The sequence below is a fragment of the Choloepus didactylus genome, chromosome 15 (genome assembly GCF_015220235.1).
Source record: "Choloepus didactylus isolate mChoDid1 chromosome 15, mChoDid1.pri, whole genome shotgun sequence".
Taxonomy (NCBI): Eukaryota; Metazoa; Chordata; class Mammalia; order Pilosa; family Megalonychidae; genus Choloepus; species Choloepus didactylus.
The window spans coordinates 83,912-109,770 of NC_051321.1; the positions used below are offsets into that span (position 1 = coordinate 83,912).

A 25,859-nucleotide genomic window follows, 5' to 3' on the forward strand; every position below is an offset into this window, starting at 1 on the left:
TCCAAAACACAGGGCCTCCTGCTTCATGCGTTTATTTCTCTTTTAGGTGGCAGGGGTCGGGGGACAGTCAGAGAAGCCCATGGTCTGGCCCGGCCTCCGCCGGGTGGTAGAGGTGGTCTCGGTCCTCCTCCGGCCCCTGGAGCACCTGAAGGCTCAGCAGCGCCCGCGACCTGGGCTCCTGCTGGGCCGGGGCCTCGGCGTGCTGCAGGTGGTACAGGCCGTCGCGGTCCAGCTCCGGCCCCGGCCTGGGGCTCCGGAAGCGGCCCAGGACGTCCTTGATCTCCGCCACCACCGCGGCATCTAGGGACAGGGCCGTGGTGGCCGGTGCACCCCCGACCACCTTCCTGATCCCTCCCCGGGTCGTCTGCCCATCCCAGGGGCGGGACTTCCCTCCTGTGGTGAGACCCCGGCCCGGGGGGCCCGACCCACCTGGCAGCTTCTTGGGGGCAGCAGCCTTCAGGGGGAGGAGCCCCTGCCACGGATCATCCTTCGGAGGCGCCGCGGCTCTGGTGTCCCAGGCCCTGCGTGGGAGCTGGGTCAGGGCTGTGGGCGGCCGCAGGGGGCCACGTGGCAGGGAGAGGCCAGAGGAGGAGAGGGACGGGCCACCATGGGGCCGAGCGAGGGTCACGCCTCTGAGTGCGCCAACCCCTGACCCCCAGCCCCTCAGAGGACCCCGCATGGGGCCAGTGGCCTGCACGGAGCTGAGGACAGCACCACCGCCTCTAGGCAGCCCGCCGTGCCCGGGGATATGACAGGGCAGGGCGCCCCTGCAAGGAGTCTGCTGGCTCCAGCCCCTCACCACCAGCAGCCCCCCAAGAGCTTCTCGGGGAGCTGGGCGGGGGCCTCCCATGAGCTCTGTCCCCAGACGTGAGGGCTGCTGAGAGCACGCCCAGGCCCCCACGGGACAGGGCACCTGCCCCGGACGGCAACACGCTGTGGGTGCCCCAGCGGGGGTGAGGTGTGAGGAGGGGCGGCCTGGGGCGGGAGAGGGGGCCGATGGCAGGAGTCCTCAAGCCCCCACAGTGGCCTCTCCCCCCCCCCCATTGCCCAGAGGGCCCCGATATCAGGGGAGGCCCCGGGGGCTGGATCCAGGGAGGGGGCGGCTTACTGCTCCGTGTCCTGCTCGGAGGCGGTGTCTTTGACTTTGGTCTTGATGGAGACCTGGAGAGTGAGGGCAGGTGTGGGCTTTGCTGGGTCCCTCGGGGGCAGCTCTGGGGGCAGGAGAGCCCGCGGACCTGTCCCCGGTTCACAGCCCCTCCGGGTGAGGGGCCCTCCTGGGCCGGCTTGTGCTGTGGTGGGAGGCCCGTGGGCCTCGGGCAGCTCCGTCCACTGACCCAACCCACCCGGAGCCCCCCTACCCCCACCCCACTCCTCTCCTGCCCCCTCCCCAGAGCTGGGCCCTGAGGGGGCAACTTGCAGGGGACCCCGGAGCCTGGCTGGAGGTGTTTGCTCCTGGGGTGCAGCGGGCGGGGTGGGGCTGGAAGCCCATGTCCGGGGCTGGCTGGGCTGGGGGCGCAGCTGTGAGCCGAGGAGGCTGTGCAGGGCCCCGCAGCCGATGGGGGTGACTGTCTCCAAGGGCCCCCACGATGCAGAGTGTCCCCTCACATCTCGTTCACAGTCAGCAGCACCCCCCCAGGAGGTCCAGGTGTCGGGGAGCAGTGGGGTGGGGCCAGGACACCCCCAGTCCCGGCCAAGGCAGTACAGCTCCCATCCCCCCACGGGTCCCAGCTCGGACAGGTGCCCTCAGATCAAGCCGAATGAGGCCCCGCTCCCCTCGTCCCTCGGGGGGGTACACAGGCGGACCCGTGTGAACCGCCTTCCCTCCCTTGGCCAGTGTGGGGGTCGCCGGGAATGTGCTCTCTCCGCCCCTGGGGCAGGGCCCGCACGTACCTGGGGCAGGGGGCCCGCACCTGCCTCCCGGGGCAGCAGAGCCAGCAGACTGGCGAGGAAGATGAGCCTGCACAGGACAGAGGGGGTGAGGGGGTGCACGGGCTGCTCCCCTCCCCCTGCCCCAGGCCCCAGGGGCGGGCAGCCTGTCGTGGGGGGACCCTCTCCCCGCTGCCGGACCCGGGCCCAGCCTGGTTCTGCTTTCGGCCCACGCAGCCCCTCCCGGCTCCCTCTGGATCTGGGTTCCGGCTCGGTGGCGGGAAGGGGCCAGGCCTGGGGGGCAGCTGGCGCTGGGTCCTGGGGGCACCCGGGACTGAGGCCTCCGAGGAGGGCTGGAGGCGTCTGGGTGTGGAAGCCCCCCCACAGGCCTGGGGCTGCAGGGTGGGGGGCCCGGGCTGGGTCTGAGGGAGCTCAGCCCCATCACACCGCTGCCTGGCCCGGAATCCTGACCCCACGAAGACCTTTGTTCCTTTCCTGGGTGACCCAGCACTGGGCGTGTGGCCTGGAGGCCAAAGGGGAGAGCGGGGCCCGGGCCGGGGAGTCCTGGCCGGGGTGGGGGCAGGGTTCCAGCCCCTGCGTCCCCGGGGGCAGCACTGGCTGCCAGCAGGCCTGGCTGTGGTCCCCTCCCCACTCTCTGCGAAGATGGCTGGTGGTGAGGAGGTCCCCAAGGCTCCCAGCCCCGGGAGGGCCCCCAGGGAGAGGGCCCAGGGCAGTCGGCTGGGGCCCCAGGGTCCGGCAGGCCTGAGCCCCCCGAGCTCGAGCCCGGCTCCCAGGTCCTGGGGCCCTGCCCCTCCCTTTGGGGCAGCCACGGGCACTGCCCTTTGCCCTGGCGCCTCTGCCTCCTGCCCCAGCTGTCCCGGGCGAGTCTGTGCTGGGCTGGGGTCCCCAGGAACGGGCCTGCTCACCGTCCCCATGTGCCCTGGGCCTCCGCAGACCCCAGACGGCGGCCGGAGGGGAGAGTCCTGCCGGAACCCCTTCTTCCCGGCAGGGAAACGTGGTCTGATCGCTGTGGACAGAAGGCCTTGACCCCCCCCCCCACCCTCGCCACCCAGCTGCCCTGGGGCTGGTCTCTGAGCAGGAGGCGGTGACTGTGGGGGTCGGGTGGGGGCTTTACCTCCTCATGTCTGTGTTCCCGTCTCAGAGCAGACGTCCCGGGACCCAGGCCTCAGGCACCCTGCGCTCCCCGCCCAGCCTGACGGGTTTTATGGCCCCCATGAGGTGTGTCTGGGCCGGAGGTCAGGGGCCAGGCCCGCCCAGCTGCACCCCAGGCTGGGTCTGAGCCAGGAGGAGCCCCTGCCTCCGGCAGAGCCCCCAGCACCCACCCACCCAGCCTCCCCACCCCACCGTGGGCCCCAGCCCACCCTGCCCCAGCCCCGACCCCCTCCCCCACCTCCCGCCCACCACCTCCTGCAACCTTCACCCCCCACCTCCCGCCCAGCACCACCCGCCTGGCCCCCAGAGGCCACCTGTCGCATAATAAATGATTTGGCTGCATTTGCCCCTGTTCCAGGAGATACGCTCTAAAGCTTTGGAATTGCCTGCACTGGAATGTCTTTGTTATGCATAAACCTGCTGATTTATCTAATGAGATCCCAGGGTGGGGCCAACTGTGATTAGGGGGTTGGGGCTTTGAGCTGCCTCCATGCACCAGGAGGGGCCGGAGACGGGGTCCAGCCACCGGGCAGTGATTACAAACCCTACACACGCTGGCACCCGGATCGGGAGCCTCTCTGGTGTGACAGTAATCAGTGTGACGGAGGGTGATGTGGGGGCTTCGTGTCTGGGGCCCTCCCAGACCTCTTCTTTGGCTCCATATTGTTATTTTTATTTCTTTAAACAATTTTGTTGCGTGACATGTACATAACACGTTTCCCGTTTTAACCACTTCCAGGTATACAATTGAGCGGCTTTAATTACATTCACGATGTTGTGCCGCCAGCAGCAAAGTCACTACTGACACTTCACCCCAAACAGAAGCTCTGCACCCACGAGGCAATAGCCCCCTCCCCTCCCCCTACGGCACCCCTGTAACCTCTAATCTTTCGTCTCTTCGAATTTGCATATTCTAGTTATTTGATATATGTGAGATCATACGATATTTGTCCTTTTGTGTCTGGCTTAGTTTACTCAACTTGATGTCTTCAAGGTTCATCCATATTGCAGCAGGCGGCAAAACTTCATTCTTTTTACAGCGGAATAATCTACTGTACAGACAGACCACATTCTGTGTCCGTTCTTCTACTGATGGACCCTGGGCTGCTTCCACCTTTTGGCAGTTGTGAATAACGCTGCGGTGAACACTGGTGTGTAAATATCTGTTTCAGTCCCTGCTTTCAGTTCTTCTGGTACATACCCAGAGTGGGGTTGCCGGTCATGGTGATTCTGTACTCACCTTTCTGAGGAACTGCCAAACTCTCCCCCACCAGCTTCACCCTCTTACGTTCCACCAGCAGTGCACACGTTCCCGTGTCTCTGCGTTCTCGTCGGCACTTGCTGTTTTCCGTATTTTAAACGGCAGCCATCCTTGTGCGGGTGAGGGGGATCGCATGGTTTTGATATGCACTTTCCTAATGGCTAACGATGTTGAGCATCTTTTCATCTGCTTATTGGCTGTTGTATATCTTCTTTAGAGAAATATCTATGCAAATCCTTGGTCCATTTTTCAATTGGGTTGTTTTTGTTTTTGTTGCTGAGTTGTAGGAGTTCTTTATGTATCCTGGATAGTAAACCCTAATCAGATGTATGATGATTTGGCCAGATTTCTCGAGAGAAGCAGAACTGAAAGTATATAGTTCAAATATTATGAGATGTATTATAGGAACTGGCTCACATGACGTGGGCACGGGCAAGTTTGAATTCTGTAGGGCAGGCCACAAGCTGGGAACGCCAGTGGAGGTTTCTGATGAATTCCCCAGAAGCTGGCTGAAGCAGGGATGGAAAATCTTCCTTCTAATGCTGAAATCCCCAGTTTTCCCTTCAAGGTCTCTTCAGCTGACTGGATTGGATGAGGTTCTCTCACGGCTGAGGGCCAGCTCCTTTGCTGGCTGTAGATGCAGTCCGCCATAGATGCAGTCAACTAACCGATGGTCCTAGTCCATGGGACGCCCTCCAGGAACAGCCAGGCCAGTGCTTGCTGGACCAGACAGCCGGACACCTCACCATCAAGTCGACACATGATCTCACCATCACATGAGGTTTCCTAATATTCCCTCCTCTTCTATGGGTTTGTCAGGCCCCAGAAAAAGAGTCTAACGTATAGAAGGAATGTCTGATCCACAGGCCCTGCTGCTTATCTCATAAATACCAGGTGTGCCATAAACTAAGGGTTGAAGGCTGTTTTAGGAATCCCAGTCACAGTGGCACCTAGACTCCAGGGGGTGGACAAGGCAAGATCAGATATCCCCATAAAGATGAATGACCACAAACAAGCCAAAAGGCCTGCTTCCTCCACATAGATAATATAGTGCACATCAAAGAAGAGTAGTGTGTTAGAACCCTAGTAACCAGTCAGCAGGAACTGATAAGCACTCACCCAATCGAGGCCCAGAACACATTCAGCAGGACCTTCCCCCCCAACACCCAACGTGGGTTTTTCCTTTAAAAAATGCTGCTCTCAGATAGAGGGCTGGAGCCATTTTTCCTTTCTTTCTTTTCTGATGGCTCCCACCTGCTTTCTTCTGCTTTCTTCCTCTAATAAACCTTAAATTCTCTATTTAAACCGTGACTCGCTGCATTTGTGTGAATTCCTAAATGACCTAACAGGGTTGTCTTTTCACTTTCTTGATAATGTTCTCTGATGCACAAAAGTTTTTAATTTTGATGACGTCCAATTTATCTATTTTGTCTTTTGTTGCTTGAGCTTTTGGTATAAAGTCTAAGAATCCATTGCCAACTACAATGTTCAGAAGATGTTTCCCTACATTTTCTCCTGGAACAAAACTATTTCATAGTTTTAAGTTCTTGTATTTAGGTGGTTTATCCATTTTGAGTTAATTCTTGTATATGGAGTGAATTCGTATCATTTCTGCTATAATAAAACTGCAACTGTCAGTATAGAGCTTTCCTGAGTTCTGGGCATCACTCCGGTGAGTTATCCAGCCTGAGGGGGGTTGGAAGCCCCTGAACTTCGGAGCCAGTTGGTCGGAAGTGAGGGCGGCCGCGTGGGGACGCGCCCCTGCCCTGGGTAGCTGGTGTCAGAGGGAGCAGGGTTTGCTCGGACGGCCCTGACTCGCTGGCACTTGGGGTTCGGGGGAGATGGGGTGGACAAGCAGGGAACGAGGAGCTTCGTTTCCCGACAGCCACAGGCCCCCCATGGTGGGAGATGGGCCACGCTGCCACCAGTCACTAAAGGTAGAAGTTACAGTGGGCTCAGAAGTGGTGGTGGACCAGCCCCCTGGATACCTCAGGAGAGGTAAATAATAAGCTAAAAACCCAATCCCTTATCTGTAGTTGCTAAAATGAAGATAAAAGAGAGCTGGGGGGGTCCTAAGCTGGGCTGAGCCATGACTGCCAGCCTCAGGCCAGTCCCAGAGGGGACACTTGCACAGGGACACGTCAACACCTCTAAGGCCCCAGCCACCAAGGTGGTCCCATGGGGCGAGGGCCAAGGAACCCTGGAACGAGGGGGAGCATGAAGTCTTGTTTCCTGGCTCGGTGCCCTCGGCTTCCCAAGGAACCTTCTGCAGGACGCGTTGCTTCCGGAGGCAGCGGAGCACAGGGCCTGCCTGGGGACCCACAGCTCCCGATAAGTGGCATGTGGTAGCTCATTCCAGGGAGTAGCCGGCCTGGCCTGGCCTGGACGAGAGCTGGTCTCCCGTGAGGGGAGATTGGGGGTCTCCTGAGAAGCAGCAGACAGGCCGCGTGCGTGGGCCATGCCGGAGTCACGTACGAGGCTGCGGTGCCCATGGCTGGAGAGCCCCTTCGGCTCCAGCCCCGTGGAACCCGGCTGCTGCAAGATCCAGCAGCGCCCCAAGAAGCCTCAAGGGTTTGCCGTCTCAGCTTCCCCTTAGGGACTTCCAGGTGCAGGAAAATTAGAGCAATTCACAAGGAAAGGGGGAAAGGCCGAGGGGAGCGCTAAGTTCCAACAGCGGAGTCTTCAGATGGGCGTTAAGAAATGGGCTGAACAAAGCAGACACCGGTGGGGTTGGAACAGTTGTTAATGTGTCACTAACACAGTGGGGGGCCCTGGGAGCCCCTGCTAGTCCCTCAAGATTAAAGATCCTAAACAAGTTGCCTCTACTCAGCCCGGCTTGGAGGAATTTAAAAAGCCAGAAGGAAGCTTGGAATTGCCTGGGGCCGTGAGCAGCAGGAGGGAGAGGTGGTCCCTGGCTGCCCGCCCCCTCTGCAGGGACCCCAGGCCATTGGCACCTGTGGGTGAAGAGCATGGGGAGGGGAAAGGCTCCTCTGGGGTCCCTCACACAGGAGCCGGGGGGACTGGACCCCACAGCCTGCACCTGGTCCCAAGGGGCCAGGGTTAGACGGGGCGGGGGGGGCGCTACGGAGACGCAGTGGTTGATGGAATTAAGGTGGTGTTCAGAAGAAAGCTGGAATTTTTGAACAGCTTTATGTGAAGTGACTGTGCCCCCCTTACCTGCATGTCATATGGGGACAGACACCCTGGGTAGAACGTCCCCTACCTGGTGATGAGAGACAAGGGGTCGGCCTCTGGGCCAGGCTGGACGGGACACGCTACGTGGGGACCCGGGGCTGCCAGAGCCCACCCAGGGTGCTGACCTGAACCAGCAACCAACAGAGACGAGCACTGCAGCTAACGCCTCGCAGAGGCCAGGGTGCTGGCGCCAGCGGAGTCCCTGCGCGGTCATGTCCTGTGTGGCCCGGTGGCTCGAGGAACCACGGCTGCTTGATAACCCAGCAGGGATCCAAAGGCCTCCCAAACACGAGTCTCCCAGGAATCACCTGCGATGTTCCACAGGTGACAGGAAGACACTGCCGCCCTCACCTACCCCTAACACTAAACAGGAGGCCCAGCACTTGGTTGGTTTATTTGGATTTTGGAGACTCTGAGAATATTGCTGGTTCCTACCTATAAAAAAATCACCTAAAAGAATGGGGACCTGAGCAAAAGGAGGCTGCGCCGGAATTGGAAGGAGCCTTTGGATCCCCACCCACCTGCAGACCCGATTTTGGAAGCGTCTCCAGGTTCTCAGGCAGACACGCTCCTGGCAAAAGCCTGCGATTGCCACCCAGTGCCAACCACCGGGATTTTGCAGCAAAGACTTTCCAGACGCTGTGACACGTGCCATTTGAGAGACAAGTATCAGCTGTTGTGTTAACTGAAACTGTCCCTATGAGTGAAGGACGTGAGATAATCCCCAAACACCCAAAATGTCTCAGGTGATGTCAGAGAAACGCTCTAATGAGGCAGCAGCCCGGGAGAGCTCCGTGATTAAATGGCCCCCACGGTGCCCACCAGCAGGGAACCCCTCTCCCAGGACCGGCTTCAGAACCACCTGAGGAGCTGCCGGAGCCGTGGCCACATGGCAGGGCCCTATGAGCAGCCCCAACGGCCCACGAGACGCCATGGGCCTACAGCCGGCAGCTCCGAGGGGGCATCTGCACCACCCGGGACCCCCGGGAGGAAGGGCCACGGCAGGAGAAGGGAGGGCAAGTCAGCTCAGGGGCCGAATCACGTGCCGTGTCCTCACAGTGATGGAGGAACTCAGAGGTGACACGTTTGGGTTTTCACTGGCTTGTGGGTGGAGGCCAATGGCAGAAACCTCGACGACAGGAGGCTTGGGAAGGGCCCTGGTGACACTGGCCAAGAACAACAGCCACATGCCCAACGGGCCAGGGCGCCTGGTGCTGTGGCTGCAAAGCTGCTGAGCAGGAAAAGACAACGGGGTCCTGGTGGGATTAACCGAGGGTGGCTCGGGGGTGAGGGCCCTGGGGACCAGCCACCCCTCCCCCAGAGGAGGAAGGCACACCTGTGGCTTACCTGAGGTAACCCCATCCAGGTGTGGCTGCCCCGCTCTACCCGGTGTGGGCTCTAAGCCGAGCCGCGGGCCTGGCCCCGCTAGAGAACCCCACAGCACCCAGCTCAAATTCTCACACACCCAGTTGTTTTTAAACAGCCCCCCCCAATTTTTAGTCACTGTAGAGTTGACCCTGCTTTGCTTAGCCTGGGAAACTGCACCCTCGACAAGAAAGCAGCCTGCAAGTGCCCCAGCTGCTCAGCGGGTTCCCCCTGCGTCCCCGCTAGCCCCCCCCGCCCCCCACACCTGCACACCTGTCCAGGGCGCCCCCAGGAATGCCTACATGCGGCTGCCATCTAGTGCCACTTGTTTTTCCTCGGTCAACTCTAAAATCCACAGACTCAAACTCGCTCCAGGGTCCAACATTTTGGGTGCAAAGCCTATATAACCTAACTGCCCCCAGGCCATCAGACAAAATGGCTAAAGCACCGAGGTAAAATGGAGCGGGTGCTGCTTTGTGGGGCACAGCATTCAGAGACGTGAAACAGGGTTATCAGCCAGAAGGATTAGGGAGCGTTCTCCTCCAAGAGGAGGGCCTGGTGGGAGCCAGCCTGGAAGGATGACGAGGTTCCTGCGAAGTGGGCCAGGCAGACTCGACAAACACTGCCGGGCAAGAGAGGGCACCCGACGGGGCCCCGGGCTGTTTCTATACAGCCAAGGCCCAAGTGCCCGGGGGCAGTGGCCCCTAGCCCAGCCCCTGAGGCTCGAGGGGACACACCTCTGGGAAACGTGTGGACCTCCAAGCCTATGACATTCTCTGGGGCACCCGTACATAGAGGACCCTCCCTGTCCCCATAGGCTGAAATAAGACACAGCCTGTCATACAGTGAGCAGGGACGCCCCATCCTCCCCGAAGGAGACGACGGACGGCAGCCTCAGCTCAGGCCTGTGAGTGAGACGGGGTGGTTGACCGTGTCCCCGGCTGACTCGGGACGGGGCACCTGACCATGTCCCCAGCTGACTCAGGACAGGGTGACTGACTGTGTCCCCGGCTGACTTGGAAGGTAGAAAGACCCTCATGGCCAACTGTGATGCTGTCTGTCCACGACACTATCTGGGATTCTGACAAAGGCCGGTTCTGTTGAAAAGCCCCAGCAAACACCTCCGGATTCTCACTGGGTTTTCTGCACTCAAGCTGAATGGTGCCGGGACCGTACTATGGGGGGTGGGTGGGAAGGGGTGGGTGGTGCTGTCAGCTGACGACACTCACCTGCCCCGTGCAGGTGCATCATGTGACACCACGGGTCAGAGGACCGGGCAGCAAGGGCACTGGGAGCCGAGTGAAAGCCCCCAGGGCCTGCAGAGGAACCGGACTTGGCTCACCACCAGCTAATTTCTTTGCTGAGTTCTGCACAAGTTTATCATAAGGTACAGATAGTGGGAGATCAAGGGGGAAAGAGGAAAGGAATCAGATCAAGAATATGAAAATGTAAGTAATGGCTTCAGAGAACAAACTATTCATTTCTCTAACTCCCCCCACGCCGCTCCCCTGAATCCCAGCTGTCTTCCTATTGCTCTTGCACATCCATCAGGTAAATGGTCCAGTTAGTGCAGGTGCACAGACAGGTACCGGGGAACCACAGCAAGACCGGGAGGTGGACTGTCAGAGGCAGAGACTCTGGCTGGCCTTTGCCCCCAGCTCCTCAGAGACACCCTGGAAATCTCCAGGATTTCCCTCGACAGGAGAGTCTCTGTGGAGGGCCCTCGTGTACACCTGGTGGTTCATGCTGACAAAGTGACTCGGGTGGGGCCTCACTGTGTCACCCACCGGGATGAGAGGTGGGGGCTCAGGGCCAAGCCCTGCCGGCCCCTCCAGGGAGGCGGGCGGGGGCTGGGGACCGAGCGCACCCTGAGGGCATCAATCCCACCCGCCGACCAGGTGACGGCCCCTCAGTAAAAACCGTGCTGGTGCCTGGTGAGCTTCCCCAGCCGGCAGCACCCACTGATGTGCCGGGAGGGTGACCCGAGGGTGACACGCTGTGGGTGGGGTCCCTCCAGGCCTTGCTCTGTTGTCTCCTCTTTTGACTCCTTGTTTGTATCCTCTGAACTACAATAAGGCTGCAATTGTAAGTCTAGCACTTTCTTGAGTTATGTAAGTCCTTCAAGCGATTTATTGAACTTGAGAGGGTGGCAGGAACCGTGAATCTGGAGCCCGTTGGTCGGAGTGAGGTGGCTCTGGGAACCCTGAACTCGTGGCTGGTGTCTGAGGGGCCGTCTGGTGGGGGCCTCGCCCGAGGCTGTCGGGACCCCTGGTGGCTGGAGTCCGAGCTGCAGGGCAGCATCAGGCCCAGGGCTGAGCGGGCAGAGGGAACAGGGCGTTGGCACTCGTTGGCAGGCATGGGGGCTCCCATTGTGCCCCCCGCCAGCAGCTGCTGACAGCTGCCCTGCAGCCTGACACCTCCCATGGCACAGGGCTCCTCCTGGAGCCAACTTTGCAAAAAGAAATAGAGAGGGATGGGACTTCTGATCTGGAACAAGGAGCTGGACATATCCTCTTCTCCCCAAACAGCAATGAAACTGGACACGGTCATCAAAAAGAACCATCTCAGGGCCTCAGCTTGGGCAGGTGACCAACTGAGAGCCTCGGGTCAGAAGGAGGGAGGCTGTGACCCTCCTCCCGCCCCAGAGTGGGGGACAGGGGCTCCACCGGTGAGGCAGGAGGAAGGCTGGGGCCCGCGGACCTGAGGCGAGGGCCTGGTAGGGACAAGCCATGGGCTGGCAGACTGGCCAGAAGTGCAGCAGGGAGCTCCATGGGCTGCAGAGGCTCAGGCAGAGACAGGGCTGCCCCCAGACCCAGGGGAGACCAGGGAGGGTCCCACCACACTCCCTGTCCAGCACCCAGGGCAGACGTGAAAGTGGCCTCAACCTGAAGCACTGGGGCCAGGGCACGGAGTGGAAGTGGCTCAAGGGGTCACCGGCTGACACCACACAAAAGGGTGAGCCTGGGCAGGGGTGATGGGGAGCAGCTGGGCCTTCCACCCAGGTCATACCTGGGAGCCTGGGGAGTCCCACTGCTGAGGAGCAGGAGGGAGGCAGTGAGGTGGCCCGACCCCCTAATTCCGTGTGGTGGTTTGAGACCATATGCACCCAAAAAATCATGTTCTTAAAGGGAATCCATTCCTTGGGTGTGGCCCAGGGTGGGTGGGATTTAATCTGTGCTAGAGCCTTTATAAGAAAAGAAATTCAGAGAGGAAGCCATGGAAGTTGGAACTGAAATCCACGACACCCGGAAGAGAAGGGAGAGCCAGCAGACACCACCATGTGCCTGGCCAGGTGGCCGCGGAGCCCCGGTTTGCCAGCAGCCAAAGCTCGGGAAGAAAGCATCGCCTGATGATGCCTGGATTTCTCAGCCTCGGAGCTGTAAGCCTGTGGGCTGATAAACTCCCCTCGTTGGGCCAACCTGCTCCACGGCATCTGCTTTCAGCAGCCGCGGACACTAATGCACCCCGACTCATCCATCCTGCCCCTGCCCTGCTCTGGGTGGGGCCGGCTGGCTGGCTGAACCCGGGTCAGTGTGGGGGGCAGAGTGAGCCCCCCCATCCCCTTCCATCACCCCTCCCACCACTCACACATGCAACACTCATGCATGTGCACACACACACACAAATACACTTCCAAACCCCCTCTCATACACACCCATCCATGCTCTCACACTCACACTTACACTCACAGAGACATTCATGCTCATTCACACACACACACACACATACATACACGCACACACTTGAGCCTGCACCTGCCCCGGGAGCCTTGGGAAGTCTGGAGCTCAGCTGCCACCTTTGACCCCTGTACACCCTATACACGGCCCTGGCCCCTGCCGGGAAGGAGGACAGGGAGGGCATGGGTGCTTGGAGGAGTGGGATGGGGAGGGATGGGTGGGGGAAGGGGAAAGACCCCAGCATCCCTGAGGCCATCCCAGGACCCACCCTCACACCTGGAATGAATTGGAAGTGGAGAAGTGGGGACCCTGGCCTGTCCTGAGGCTGCTTGGGGGCCCTGGCTGAGCTGAGTCTGGAAGCCCCTTGATGCCCAGCTGGACAGAATTCGGGGCCCTAGATTGCTGGGCTCCTCAGCTTCCAGAAGATCAGGGTTTCAGGCACCCGGGGTGGGTGGGCAAGGGCTGAGAATGTCCCTCCGCGTCTGGAAGTGCACCCACACTCAGAGCTCTGGGGGTGTCTGCGGCCTGTGACTGTGGCCTGTGGTCGCAGCTGGGGCTGCAGAGAGCCCACAGGACAGGGTCTGCCAGAGGCAACCAGCCAAGGTGGAGCAGGCTGGGCCAGACAGACAGCCAGCGCAGTCCTGCACCCAGAGGACCTGCTGCGGGAGAGGAGCTAGTGTCTGTGAGCTCCTGGCGGGTGATAGTGCATGTGCGCAAGGTGTGTGCCTGGGTATATGTGTGTGCAAGGTTTGGATGCACACTTGTGTGTCTGCATAGTGTGCATGAGAGTGTAGGCTTGTGGCTAGGCTGAGGCTGAGGCTGGGGGAGTGAGAAGGTGAGCCGGAAAATGAGGGTGTGTGGTGTGGGTGAATGGGTGAGTGTGGTGAGCAAGTGTGAATGTGGGGGTACGCATGTGAGTGTGGGTGAGCATATGTGTACGTGTATGTGTTTGTAGTGTGTGAGGGTGGTTAGCGAGTATTTACGTGTGTGAGTGCGGGTGTGGGTGAGCGAGTGTGTACGTGGGTGAGTTTGAGGGTGGGTGAGCGTGGGTGTTGGGGCGCAGGTGGGGGTGCGCAGTGGCTCTGACAGGGAACGGGGCGGTGCGCCCGGCAGAGCATCCAGGCACCCCCCCACACCCGTCTCCCGGGCAACCGCAGCCTCGGTCTCGCGGTCCCCGCCCCTCCCCCCCCGCCCGCCGAGAAGCGTCTGGAACCGCATCCTGGTCCTGCATCCGCATCCTGCAGCGACCGCATCCTTCGCAGCTGCCCGTTGGAGCCGCCTGTGAGCGATTTCCACATTTCTCCCTGTGGGCCTGGGGGAGGGGGGGTGTGTGTGCACGTGTGCGCGAGATCCGTGTGCGTGGGTGTGAGTGGGGGAGTCTGCGGCTGATCCCAGGGGCAGCCGGGCCAGAGGTGGGTCCCCGCCAAGGGGTTTCTCTGCTGAGCGGAGGGGCCTCAGGCCTCGGGCGGACAGGGCTCCTCGTCGGGTGGTCCAGGGCTGCCCACCCCCCGACAGCCCCCTCCCTGGGACCGCCCGGCCCCCCCTGCAGGAATAGCAGAGCCTGTGGGAGCCGGGCGCCCGGAGGTGTATGCGTACGTGCCAGCACCCGGTCCTGCTCAGCAATGTCGGGGGGCGGGGCGGGGGGCAGAGGAGACTGGGGCACGGGGGAGCCGCTGCCCACCAGGGGGCGGCGGGGGGGGCGGCATGGCCGGGAGCGGGGCGGCATTTGTCTGGAGGTCGGAGTCTTCCAGGCGCCGGGTGCGGGACCACTGGTTGCTGCGAACGAGGTGCAGCCTCCCCGCCCCCGCCTTTGCCAGGGCCCCCTTGCTCCGAGAGCGGGGAGACTATCGCCCGCTGTGGTCATGTGTGGCTGCCCCTGAGCGGAGCCAGCCATGAAGGACCTGCGGGGCGGGGTGCGGGGTCCGAGGCGCTCACGTCCGCTGCCACACGCACGGCCTGACACAAGCACACGCTCGCGTGCAACCAGCGCACCTCCCCGCTGTGACGCAGCATCCCGGGGCGAGCGTGGAAGCGAGTCTGCGACGTGACCCGCCCGCCTCCGCCGAGCTTGTGCGGGCGGTTGGGCGAGGTCTGTCGCCCCGTCCAGCGGTCCACGGCCCCCTCCCCGCCGGGAGAGACCGACGCCTTGTCGGGCCGGACGCCGCGGGGAGAAGAGACAGTGCTGGAGCGGGGTGCAGGGAGGGGGCGCGAGGGGAGCTGGGACGCCCCCCGTCCCACGGAGACGCGCGTCGTGTGAGTGAGCGCCCCCGGCCTCCCCCGGCCTCCCAGCGGGCGCCCCGCGACTAGGCAATGGGAAGGAATGGGGGGCCCGGGCCAGCCAGCCCCTCCCCAGCATCCTGCCTGCGAGCCGAGGGCCCCAATGGCTCCTGGTTTCCATGGAGACATACCTGCTTGTGCCCCTCTCGGTTGCCATGGAAACCCGCGGAGGCATAAGGTGACGTCACGCTCGCATCAGAGTGGGAACCGGCTCCCGGCGGGCCCCGGGGGGCGGGCTCTCCACGGGGGGCTCCGCCCTCCGACGGGGTCTGCGTCTGCGAAGCCGAGCCCCCGTCCCTCCCCCGGCGACCCCGCGTCCTCTCTCCCCTGTAAAAGGCAGCGCTGGCCGAGCAGGGGTCGCGCCCGCCCCCAGCCCGCGATCTGTGGGTCTAACCTGTCCGCTGCGGCCGCGGGTCCGAGGATGCAGCCCCGACCACCGCGCCCCCGCCCCCACCGCTCCCAGCAAGCGCCCTGAATGAACGGACGGAGGAACGACTGCCCCGCCCGGCCGCGGCCCTGCCTGCTGGGGGGCAGGTGCGGATGTGCCCGCGGGGAGGGCGGCCGGCGCACCTGGGAAGGCGCGCACTTCTGCCAACGCCGAACAGCGCTGAGACCTCCCCCGAGCGCCCGCCGAGCGCTGGGGGGGGGGGTCGGTAGCCACGTCTCTCCCCAGCGCAGCTGCTTCCTTCGCACCCGCCCCGTCCTCGCCACGCTCTTGCTTCCCTTAGCGCCGTCCTGCCTGTGATACCTGCTCCGCGGTCCGTGCCTCCCGCAGGGGAGCTCTGCAGGGCGGGTCTCCTCACTTTGCGCAGCGCGGGACCCCACCCAGAGCCCGCGGACTGGGCCCTGGACCCTGGGGCCGGGGAGGGAGTGTCACGGCGCCTGTGGGGCCATGACGGGGAGAGGCAGTGGAGGGAGGGGGCACCGGGACGTCCCAGGGCAGGAGCCTGATGGACGGAGGCTCAGCATCCTCTGCAGGGGGCGGGGTGAGCGTATGTTTGGGGGTACCCATCCTCACCTCCAGGGGTTCAGAGGCCAACAAGGAAAAAGATGATTCCTAAGTCTCTGCCCTGTGAGTTCCCCTCTCCTGGAGGAGGGGTCCTCGGAAGGCAGGGGTCGGGGAGCTGGGACCTGCTCAGGCTCCCTAGCAGCTGACCCTCTGGCCACAGCCTCGCTTCCCCACGGATGGCCCTGAAGGGCCCGGGGTCCCATCTCTAGAGGAGGGCAGCGGGGTGGCCTGTCACAGACCTGCTTCCTTTGGTTGCTTTTTGTCTGTTCGCCATATAATGGGTTGTGATAAAGTGAACCCCAAGGCTCTGCCATTCGGGTCAAGAACTAGAAAATCCTCAGCCCCGGAAGTCCCTGCCTGATTTCACCTCCTTGACAATCACTGGCCACTTGAGATCTGCTGCCCAGTGTGTCTTTTTCTCTGCCAATTGAGGAGCTCTTTATATATTTTGGATGTAAGCCCTTGGTCCATGGTGGGTTGCAAATATGTTGGTTTGTATTTCCTTCCTTTTAATGCTATGCATTGATGAGCAGAAGCTCTTAGTTTTTATGTTCTCATTTCATCAATATTTTCTTCTGTGGTTAGTGCTTATTTGTCCTGTGGGTAAAATCTCCCCTCCCCTGAGGGCAGGGAAACCTTCTCCGTGTTACCTTTGAGACCCTTCCTTGTTTGCTTTTCCCTCTTTGGTTTACATCCCCCTGCAGTTGATTCCATGTGTGGTGTGAAGGAGGGATCAGGTTTGCTGTTTTCCACGTGGACATCTGCTTATTGAAGGAGTGCCCTCCCCCCCCCCGCTGTAAACCCAGGGCCCACCGTGGGCTGGTGCCACTCCACTCACTTTCTGCTGTGATGCAGCACACGAGGTCTCTGGCAGAGCGGGTCCCCTCTGGTTCCTTCCCTGAGGTATCTTGGCTATGGTCCCTTTGCAGGCCACGTAAGATTCCGTCCAATTCCACAAGAAAATTCTGTTGGGATATTTTCGGGGATTTATTGATTCTCTAGATACATTTTGGGGGAAAATGACATGTTTGAATGGAGCCTTCTGAAAGCCATGACCACGTCTTTCTCCATTCATTTAGGGGGATTTAGGTCTTCTTTGGTCTCAGTCAATGTTTCCTGGTTTCCACACAGAGGTCCTGCTCCTCTCTCGTTAGACTCGTTCCTGATCACTTGTATTTGATACTATTTAAATGGGATCTTTTAGATATTATTTCTAACTTCTTATGGATGATAGAAATGCAATTGATTTCTGAATACCTTAAATCCAGAAAAACTTGTTGTACTCACTTTTCAATCCTAATTATCTGTAGAATCTTTGGATTTTTACCTACAAAGGCATTTCATCTGTAATACTGAGAGTTTACGCAGTCGTGTCTAGTTCTTATATCTCTTATTTCTTTTTCTTGCTCTACAACATTGGCTAGGATCTCCAATACCAGGAATTAAGGGGATTTGTGTCTCCTTCTTGATCTCAAAGCAAGGTTTTCACCATTCACATGAAATAAAGCTTGCTGTGGGTTTATTTTGTTGGTAGTGGTGGATAACCTTTATGAGATTAAGAATGTTTCCCTCATCCTTTAGGTGCTAATAGATTTTTTTAAGTAAATGAATATTCAATCTTATCAAGTACTTTTTCAGCAATTAAAATTAGTCAGATGACTTTTTCTTCTTTATTCTGTTAATGTGAACTGATTGTTTTTCAAATGTTAACAAACTTAATTTCCAGAATCCACCCAACTTGAACATGATGTGTTATCTTTTTATATATTTCTTGATTCTGTCTCTTTGTAGTTCATTTGGGGTATTTGCACTGCTTTTTGTGGGTGGCACCACCCTGTGACATTCTCTCTCATATTGTTCTTGCCAGGATTTGAGATTGGGGGGAGGGTGGCCTCGTAAATGAGTTGGGGAGTGCCCCCACTGTCCTTTCTTCTCTATGTGATTGGCAGAATTCAGTGGTGATGCCGTCTGGCTCTGAAATCCTTTGAGGGAAGGTTTTTGTGACAGCTTCACTTTCTTTTTCTTTTGATTGATTGTGGATATTTTGCTTTTCTTCTTTTTCCATCTATCAGCTTGGACATCCTTTGCTCTTGGTGGTCAGACTATGGATTAGACCATGCACCTGGGCATGTCCAGTGTTAGGTGGGCCCTGGGCCCCCTTTCCAGACCGTTCCCCTTCTTCTCCCCTCCTGACTTATGGGCTTTTATTTTGGGTCTTTTGGATCCCTGATGGTTCAGCTTTCCTGGCATTATTAGCACTGTGTCCTGTGGGATTGGCACTCGGATTTACTCTCAACATGTCCTTTCTGTAGCTCTTTGTTACTTCCTGCTTCTCCAGCAGGACTGCCAAATAAAACACAGGATGTCCAGTTAAATGTGAATTTCAGAGCAACAACGAATAATGTTTTAGGATAAATAGGTCCCACACTGCATATCACATGGGACATACTTACGCTGAAAAAGTACGCAGTGTTAGTCTGAAATTCAAGTCTAGCTGGGTGTCCCATATTTGCATTTGTGAATTCTCCAGGCCTCTATCTGGGATCGTTTTCCTTTGACCTGAATAGCTCCCCTGGAATTTCCTCTAGAGAGGGTTGGCGGGTGGAGGTTCTCCTGGTGTTGGTTTGGGCAGTCACCTGCCTTCCCGGCACTGCCGTGGGTCCTGGAAGTGGGGGCAGGAGGAGTCGGACACCCTCAGCTGGACTTGCAGCTTGCCTTGGGGAGGGTGGCCTGACTGCCCTGGGCCCGGCCCGGCTCCGGCATGGGGGGCTCCAGGACCAGCCTGGGGTTCTCTTGCTCCAGGTGGGGTGGGCAAGGCACTGGGTGGCCGGGGCAGTGCCTGCACCTCTGTCCCTGCCCCAGGACCAGGACTGTCACCGCCATGGTGAAGCTGGGCTGCAGCTTCTCTGGGAAGCCGGGCAAAGACCCTGGGGACCAGGATGGGGCTGCCACGGACAGCGTCCCTCTCATCAGCCCCCTGGACGTCAGCCACCTCCAGCCACCATTCCCAGACCAGGTGAGGGCGGCCCTGGGCAGGGTTGGGGTGAGGGTGGCTCGGCTGTGCCTCCTCCAGGTATCAGAGCAGGCGGGAGAAGGGCCAACGCTGGGCCGAGGGCCCAGTGGGCCACCCTTGTCCCGGAGCTGCCCTTTCCTCACCCATGGACCAGGGTGAAGCAGCTGCCGGTGACTGCAGAATCCATACGCCAACTGGCAGAGCGTGCCAGCCCATGCGGCCGGGGGGCTCAGCCAGCAGAGGCCCCCACCCTCCCCTGCGGGCCCCAGCTCTGTGTTGGGTCAGGGCCTGCCTGAGGGAGCTCTCAGCAGAAATCCTTAAGAAGCAAAGAGTTGGGTTCAGCAGAAGCCCACAGGGAGCTCCACGGTGGAAGTGGCACTGAGAGCCCCCCACTGGCGGGGGGCGTGGTGGGGTCCCAGCAGTTAGCAACACACCACCTGGGAGAAGAGATGTGGGTGGGCTTTGGCAGCATCAGTTGAAGCTCTGGGGCCGGTTCTCAGTGGACGCTGTGGGGAGGGCACAGTCCTTGCCCCAGGGGAGCACACAGACTGCATCTGCTCCTTCTGGCACGTGGTAGGGAGCACAAGGCTCTAGAAGGCAGAGAAGTCCAGGCAGACTTCCTGGAAGAAGAGGCAATGCTACATGACCTCCAAAGGGGAAGTCCTGGCAGGGAGAGCTCACTACCCCCAGAGTTAAATGTGGCAGCCAAGTGGGGGGTTCTGTCAGTGGTCTGCTGGACGCCAAGGCTGCGTGGCCCCAGCCAACTAGCAGCATCTGGCTCTCCTGTGGCCTCAGCTTGTCACCGCCAGACAGTCATGACAGCCAGTCCACGGCCACGTGGTTGACCCCTGGCTCCCCTACACCAGCCCTCTGAGTTCCCCAAGGGCCCCCCGTGTCCTTGCCACCTGCCTGGCAAGGCCGCAGCCATCTCTTTGCACAGGTGGTCATCCAGACGCAGACGGAATACCAGCTTTCCTCCCCGGAGCAGCTGAAGACGCTGCCTGACCTGGAGGCCCAGAGGCTGGCCTGCAGCCACCCCGAGGAAGGGCGCAAGGTGACACCTCCCAGCCCGCTGCAGCCCGTGGGGGTCAGGCCGGAGGGGGCAGCGGGCAAGGCCGGGCAGGGGGCTCCTGGCTGGTCCCCTGGGCTGGGGGCCCATGTGGGGGGGCCGGGGGGCTCTGGCCCTTTGCTGGACAGCTGACCTTGAGGGCTGCCCCCCGCTGAGCCTGCTTCCTGCGTGTCAAGCAGGGTGAGACGCGCTTTCCCTGCTGGGGCCACGGACAGGACCCTGCTAGGAACCACCGCCTTTGTCCTCCGTGAGGCGCTGGTCCCAGCGGGGAATGTCTTTCCTTAGTGATCCCTAAGGAGTGTTCCGTTCTTTCTCTGCCGTGTGCTTGGCAAGCATTTTCTCCCATCCTCTTTAATCTCCTAACTTTATTAAGGATGACTTTTTTTAATTAAATTCAGTTTTATTGAGATATATTCACATACCATACAATCATCCATGGTGTACAATCAGCTGTTCACAGGACCATCATATAGCTGTGCATTCATCACCCCAATCTAATTTTGAACATTTTCCTTACATCAGAAAGAATAAGAATAAAAATAAAAGTAAAAAAGAACACCCAAATCACCCCCCCCCACACACACACACCCTACTTTTCATTTAGTTTTTGTCCCCATTTTTCTACTCATCCATCCATACACTGGATAAAGGGGGTGTGATCCACAGGGTTTTCACAATCACACTGTCACCCCTTGTAAGCTACATAGTTATACAATCGTCTCCAAGAGTCAAGGTTACCGGGTTGCAGTTTGGTAGTTTCAGGTATTTACTTCTAGCTATTCCAATACATTAAATCCTAAAAACGGTTATCTATATAGTGCATAAGAATATCCACTGGAGTGACCTCTCAACTCCATTAGAAATCTCTCAGCCACTAAAACTTTATTTTGTTTCATTTTACATTCCCTTTTGGTCAAGAAGATGTTCTCAATCCCACAATGCCAGGTCCAGATAAGGATGACTTTTTAAAAAATTATTTTTACTGTATTATTTTTGTAAAGCCTGTGATTTTTAAGTGGGAAAACCTCCCCCTTTCCCTGAAATCCCATCATTTATAAGCTGGAAGCACCACCCCACAGAGGCCTGCATTTTCCACCGGTTCATCCCTGGCCTCAATCCTCTGGGAACTCCTTTGGGGTCGTGGGGAGAGGGGACACGGCTCCTGCTCAGGTTTCCCTGCAGTGAACCCCCTCATCACAGCCCAGGCCCTTCCAGTCCCCCCTGGTGTCCCTCACCCCCCAGCCCCTCCCCACGTGGGGTTCCTGAACCACCGAGAGGTGGACTTCAGGCGCCCGATCCGGCCCGCCTGACCCGCCCTCGGCCGGAGCTCAGCGTGGGGCCACGGGCAGAGTGGACGCTGCTCCCCGCCGCACCCAACCCCGCTCTCAGCCGGGCCGCTGCTCTGGCCGGTGGCTCTACACCCACAGCCGGCACCCACCGGCTCCACAGGTGCACCTGGTTTTTAGCAGAGTCGGGGCTTGCTCCACCCGCGCGTGGTCTTGGCAAAGGCTCCCGACGAGGAGGTTCCAAGCCGCCCGCGCCCCCGCGCTTCTCTGCCACCGACCCCTGAAACGGCTTGCAAGGGTCTTAGTCCGCGGGGGTCTCCTCCAAGATGCTGCGTCCGCAGCCTGTAGCAGACGCGCGGGGGCGGCCCCAGGACAACTTCCCACAGGCAGCCGCGCAGAGTCCCCGGGTGTCCCGCGGAGGGGCGGCGTCCAGGCCGGTGCCGACGCGGTGGATCCTCAGGGGAGAGCAAGAGCACCGCAGGGGCGAGGCCGGCAGAGACTCGGGTGGGACGGGGTTCCCTGAGGGGCTGCGCCCCCGAGGCTGCCCCGGTAACCGGCTCCTCTGCGTCCTGCCGCGCGCGCAGCTGCCCACCGCCAGGATGATCGCCTTCGCCATGGCGCTGCTGGGCTGCGTCCTGATCATGTACAAGGCCATCTGGTACGACCAGTTCACCTGCCCCGACGGCTTCCTGCTTCGGGTAAGGGCAAGCGGGCTCCGGGGCGCCCCGGGGTGGTGGGAGTCGGTGCAGTGGAGACAGCCGGGGAAGCCCCCTGGGGTGGGGGTGAGGGGGCGACCTGCCTCTCCCGCGCAGCACAAGATCTGCACACCGCTGACCCTGGAGATGTACTACACGGAGATGGACCCCGAGCGCCACCGCAGCATCCTGGCGGCCATCGGGGCTTACCCTCTGAGCCGCAAGTACGGCACAGAGATGCCGGCGGCCTGGGGGGACAGCTACCGCGCCAAGAAGGAGCCCAAGGTGCCCACCCCGGCGGGGACCCAAGCGGCCACGGAGCCCCCTGGGAAGCTCACAGCCAAGGCCGAGAAGGAGGCCAGGAAGGCCGCGGGGAGCTCGCCGCCCCTGTCCCCGCAGTGATGCCCCTGCCGGCCGCTCAGGTAGGCGCGCCCCATCGCGGGGAACGCGGAGCCGTCGCGGTGGCCGTGGGTGCGGGGCGGGGCCCCTCAACCAGGAGGTGGTGGCGGGTTCAGCCGGGCTCTGCTCTCTGCCTCCAGGTGGGCAGTGGGACCACCAGCAGCCAGACCATGCCTCGCTTGCTCGCAGCCCCCCCACCCCTGGATCTGAGCCAGCGGCATCCTGTGGCCGGCGCCGGCGCCCAGCGCTGCCCTCGTGTTTGTGCTCTGCCCCCGGCACCCCTGCCCCATGTCTGTTGAGACGCAGGCTTTGTTGCTTTCCTGTGAGTAAAGATTCATGTCCATCCTGGTCTCTTGTTTTTCCTGCACGTCCTCCTGGGTCCCCAGCCTACTGCCCAGCAGGACCCCTGGGGGGCCATGCCAGCTTGTCCAGAGTGGCTGCAGCTGGGGGGGAGCAGCAGGGCTGGGGTCACACAGGCAGGTGCAGGGCCACCGCCTGAGCCCCCTGGCGGCAGTCCATTTCCCCAGTGCCCATCCCCCTGCCAGCCACAGTGGGTGAGTTCAGTCCTCTGTGGTCCTCTGGGACCACCTCCCAGCCCCACTTCCTGTCCCCAACCCCCCCCCAGCCCCCCCCCCACACACCTGCTGCTGGGCCTTGTCCCCAGCACCTCCCCTGGCTGGAGCTTCTGGGGCGGCCCCTCCTCTAGTCAGGACCAGCACACGCTGTGCATCCCCCAGACGCGTGGTCCCTCAAGTGAAGAGAGGGGGGACTGAGTAATCTGAGGGGGTGGCTGCATCTCTCCACTTCTAGGGATGTGAGCCCTTACTGAGCAGCTCCTCACACCCACCGGGCGTCCCCGGCCCGGCCCCACGGTCGAATTGGCTGTGGGACGGGTTTCATGGTGTGATCTCACCTCCTGTGGAAGGTGCCGGCTGCCTGGGCACCTCCCTGCTCTGAGCCCCCCGGGGCTCTGGAGGCCCTGCCCCGTGTCCCCACACCTGGGTGTGCTGGGCTCCTGCTCCCCGGGCACCTCCCCACTGCTCATGGCTTTGATGCCCCACCCAGGAGACCAGCCCCTGTCCAGGCAGCCCGCCCTGGAGCCAGGGGCTCCACCCCGGAGGGAGCTGAGCCCAGGGCTCTGCCAGCGAGGAGCCTGGAGGGCATGGGGGAGGCTCAGGGGCCGAGAGGGAAATGGTTCAAAGTGTACGCTGGCCCAGCTGCGCAGGACCGGGGCAGGTGCTGACAGGAGGCTGAGTCCCCTAGGAGAAGCCCCCTGTAGCGGCACTGAGCTCCCACGACTGAAGGGTCCGGGGGGGTGCCGCCCAGGGCCAGGATGCGTGCAGCCTGTTTCCCAGCACAGAGCCGAGCCCCAGGCCCCGGGCGCAGACACAGCGCTGGGTGCTCAGGACCCAGGGCCCCAAGGCCCAGCAGGAGAGGTGGGACCAGGGCCTGCTTCGGAACAGTGTGGCTGCACCTGGGAAGTGGGCAAGGCAAGTGTGCAAGGGAGTGTGTGCAAGGGAGGACCTGGGGCACGCGGGGGCTCGGGCAGAGGGGTGGGACTCCGCCTCCAAGGATGGGGCGTGGGAGCAAACGGGGGACGCATATGAGGAGAGGCCTCGGGGGTCAGGGCAGCTAAGGGCCGCCAGGCCAGGTGGGTGGGTGCTGGAAGGGGCTGGACCACACTGCACGGGACACACCGTGCACACGTGCACACACCTGCACACCCACAGGCCGCGTGAAGAGCTGCTCCACCCAGTGGCTCCGAGCTGCAGCCCTTCCCACAGCCACGTCCACGGCCGATTCCAGGGGTTTTCGAGGCCGAGTGCGTGTTTATTGTGGTTTGTCTGGACTTGGTGCTGTTGAACGTGAGCGCGATGACGCTGCCATCTTATTGGGTCCTATTTTTATGATCACAGGCACAGTTTTCAGTGTGGTGCCCAACCCCATTTTCCCCGAAAGCCCTGAGGTTTTATTGTGTGACTCTTTAGGGTCGCCTGTGTCACCCTACTGGGGAATGGACAGGACTCCACATCCCCTAGAACAACAGCTGCCCCTTGGCCTGTCATATTCTCGCATGACTCTGAGAGGGCATCTTTCCACCTCTTCAAGTTTTGGACTCTTTGCCCCAATGGCAGGACGGGACCGTACAGCAGGTCGCTGACAGGAAGGGCCCCCGAGGGGAGCCAGGCACACAGGGAATTGAGCCTGGGGGCAGCACGGGGCATGGCCAGGGAGCCAGGGGGCTCGTGAGCAGGGGCCCTGCTGAGCCTGGGGTGGTCAGGAAGAGCTGGGGAGATGGTGGGGGCTGCGAGGGGGTGGGGAGGGGTCTAGAGGGAAGGGGCGGGGAGGGACTGAGAGGCCAAGGGCAGCAGGGAGGGGCGGGGGCGCACGAGACCCTTGGCGTCTCCATGATGGGGGTGGGGCAGGCTGAGTTCGGTGGGGCCCAGCAGAGCCGGGGCTGCAGGAGCCGCCAAGCAGGCTGCGAGGTCAGCAGGGCTGAGCCAGGGGAGGGCCGAGGGCGGGGGCTGGCTCGGGGCTCACCGCAGACCCTCAGCGCCTAGAGCCCCTCAGCCCGGCACCGGCCCCAGCCCTGCAGGGTGCGGGTGACGTTCCCCAGAGAAGGCCAGGACTCGCGCCCAGCACAGCGTCCCAGGGAGCCGGGGCACGGGCAGGGACAGCAGACAGGAGGGTGACCCCTGGGCCCACTCGCAAGCCCCCGCTGGCCCCCAGGCCCACGCCCCGCGCTCCCCTGGCTCACCGCACCCCATCAGCTCGCACAACCCACCCCTGTCCCCGGCTTGGCTCACAAGGTGCCTCCCTGGGCCCTTGCTGCACAGTCCCTTCCCGTCGTCAGGGTGAAGTGTCTGAACTCGGGAATGAGGCAGAAAGATGACCCTGGACCCTGGGACCGGGCAGCACAGAGGGCAGAGGCCTGGCCCGAGGCCTTGGGGGCAGCTCAGGAAAGGGCCGGGGGCTGCCGCTGGCGCACCGGGGGGTCAGGCCCAGGAGGGGACTAGCCAAGGTGGCTGCCTCCAGGTGACGCACACAGACCTGCGGGGGCCGAGCTCAGCTCTCAGGGTGCCTGCAGTCCAGCTGACACCCCAGCATCCCTGTCACCCCATAGGGGTCTGGGAGGTCCAGCAGGGTCCACGCCTGGACGGCTCTCGGGGGGTGGGTGCAGCACCAGCCTCCCCGCCTCTGCTCAGGTCCCCCGAGGGCCCCTCGGGGAGGGGAGCAACTCAGGGGCCTGCTTTCAGGGACCCACGAGGGCCACCCCCAGCAAGTGTCTCCTATCAGGGTCCCTTTATAACACACAGAGTCTCACACACAGAGATGCACACACAGATGCACACACTGACACACACAGACTCAGATTTACATATACACATGCACAGGCTCACACGCAACAGACTCAGAGACACACAGACACACACAGACTCATACATGGATTCACACATACTCTCTCACACACACATGTGATGCCCCCTCCCAGGTGTCCCCCCAGAGCTGTTGGGGTCCAGATAAGGCCCCCCCAAGGTCTGGTGACCCTAGTCTGCCTGAGATCCCCCCCCAA

General features: G+C 60.9%; 2 protein-coding genes across 6 annotated transcripts; one reads left to right on the forward strand and one right to left on the reverse strand.

The window, feature by feature from the left end:
• On the reverse strand, window positions 1–3,096 carry PRAP1 (proline rich acidic protein 1). Of its 2 annotated transcripts, none has more exons than XM_037804802.1 (5): window positions 3,002–3,096; window positions 1,891–1,957; window positions 1,109–1,161; window positions 430–521; window positions 1–300 (listed from the first exon to the last, which is right to left on the reverse strand). In XM_037804802.1, exons 1-5 carry the CDS (start codon window positions 3,007–3,009, stop codon window positions 68–70), a joined length of 453 nt encoding a protein of 150 aa, XP_037660730.1. In that variant the 5' UTR covers window positions 3,010–3,096; the 3' UTR covers window positions 1–67. The 2 variants fall into 2 exon arrangements, with proteins under 2 accessions (XP_037660730.1, XP_037660729.1); XM_037804801.1 differs by lacking the exon at window positions 3,002–3,096 and adding an exon at window positions 2,068–2,816.
• Window positions 3,097–13,668: 10,572 nt separating this feature from the next.
• On the forward strand, window positions 13,669–22,630 carry CALY (calcyon neuron specific vesicular protein). 4 transcript variants are annotated; one of them, XM_037804969.1, is made up of 6 exons: window positions 13,669–13,818; window positions 18,686–18,839; window positions 19,777–19,890; window positions 21,776–21,889; window positions 22,004–22,308; window positions 22,426–22,630. In XM_037804969.1, the coding sequence occupies exons 2-5, from the start codon at window positions 18,705–18,707 to the stop codon at window positions 22,286–22,288; spliced, it is 648 nt and encodes a 215-aa protein (XP_037660897.1). In that variant the 5' UTR covers window positions 13,669–13,818; window positions 18,686–18,704; the 3' UTR covers window positions 22,289–22,308; window positions 22,426–22,630. The 4 variants fall into 4 exon arrangements, with proteins under 4 accessions (XP_037660897.1, XP_037660898.1, XP_037660896.1 ...); XM_037804970.1 differs by lacking the exon at window positions 13,669–13,818 and adding an exon at window positions 14,642–14,790; XM_037804968.1 differs by lacking the exon at window positions 13,669–13,818 and adding an exon at window positions 15,142–15,348 and having other exon boundaries at window positions 22,475–22,630.
• The last annotated feature ends 3,229 nt before the right edge of the window (window positions 22,631–25,859 follow it).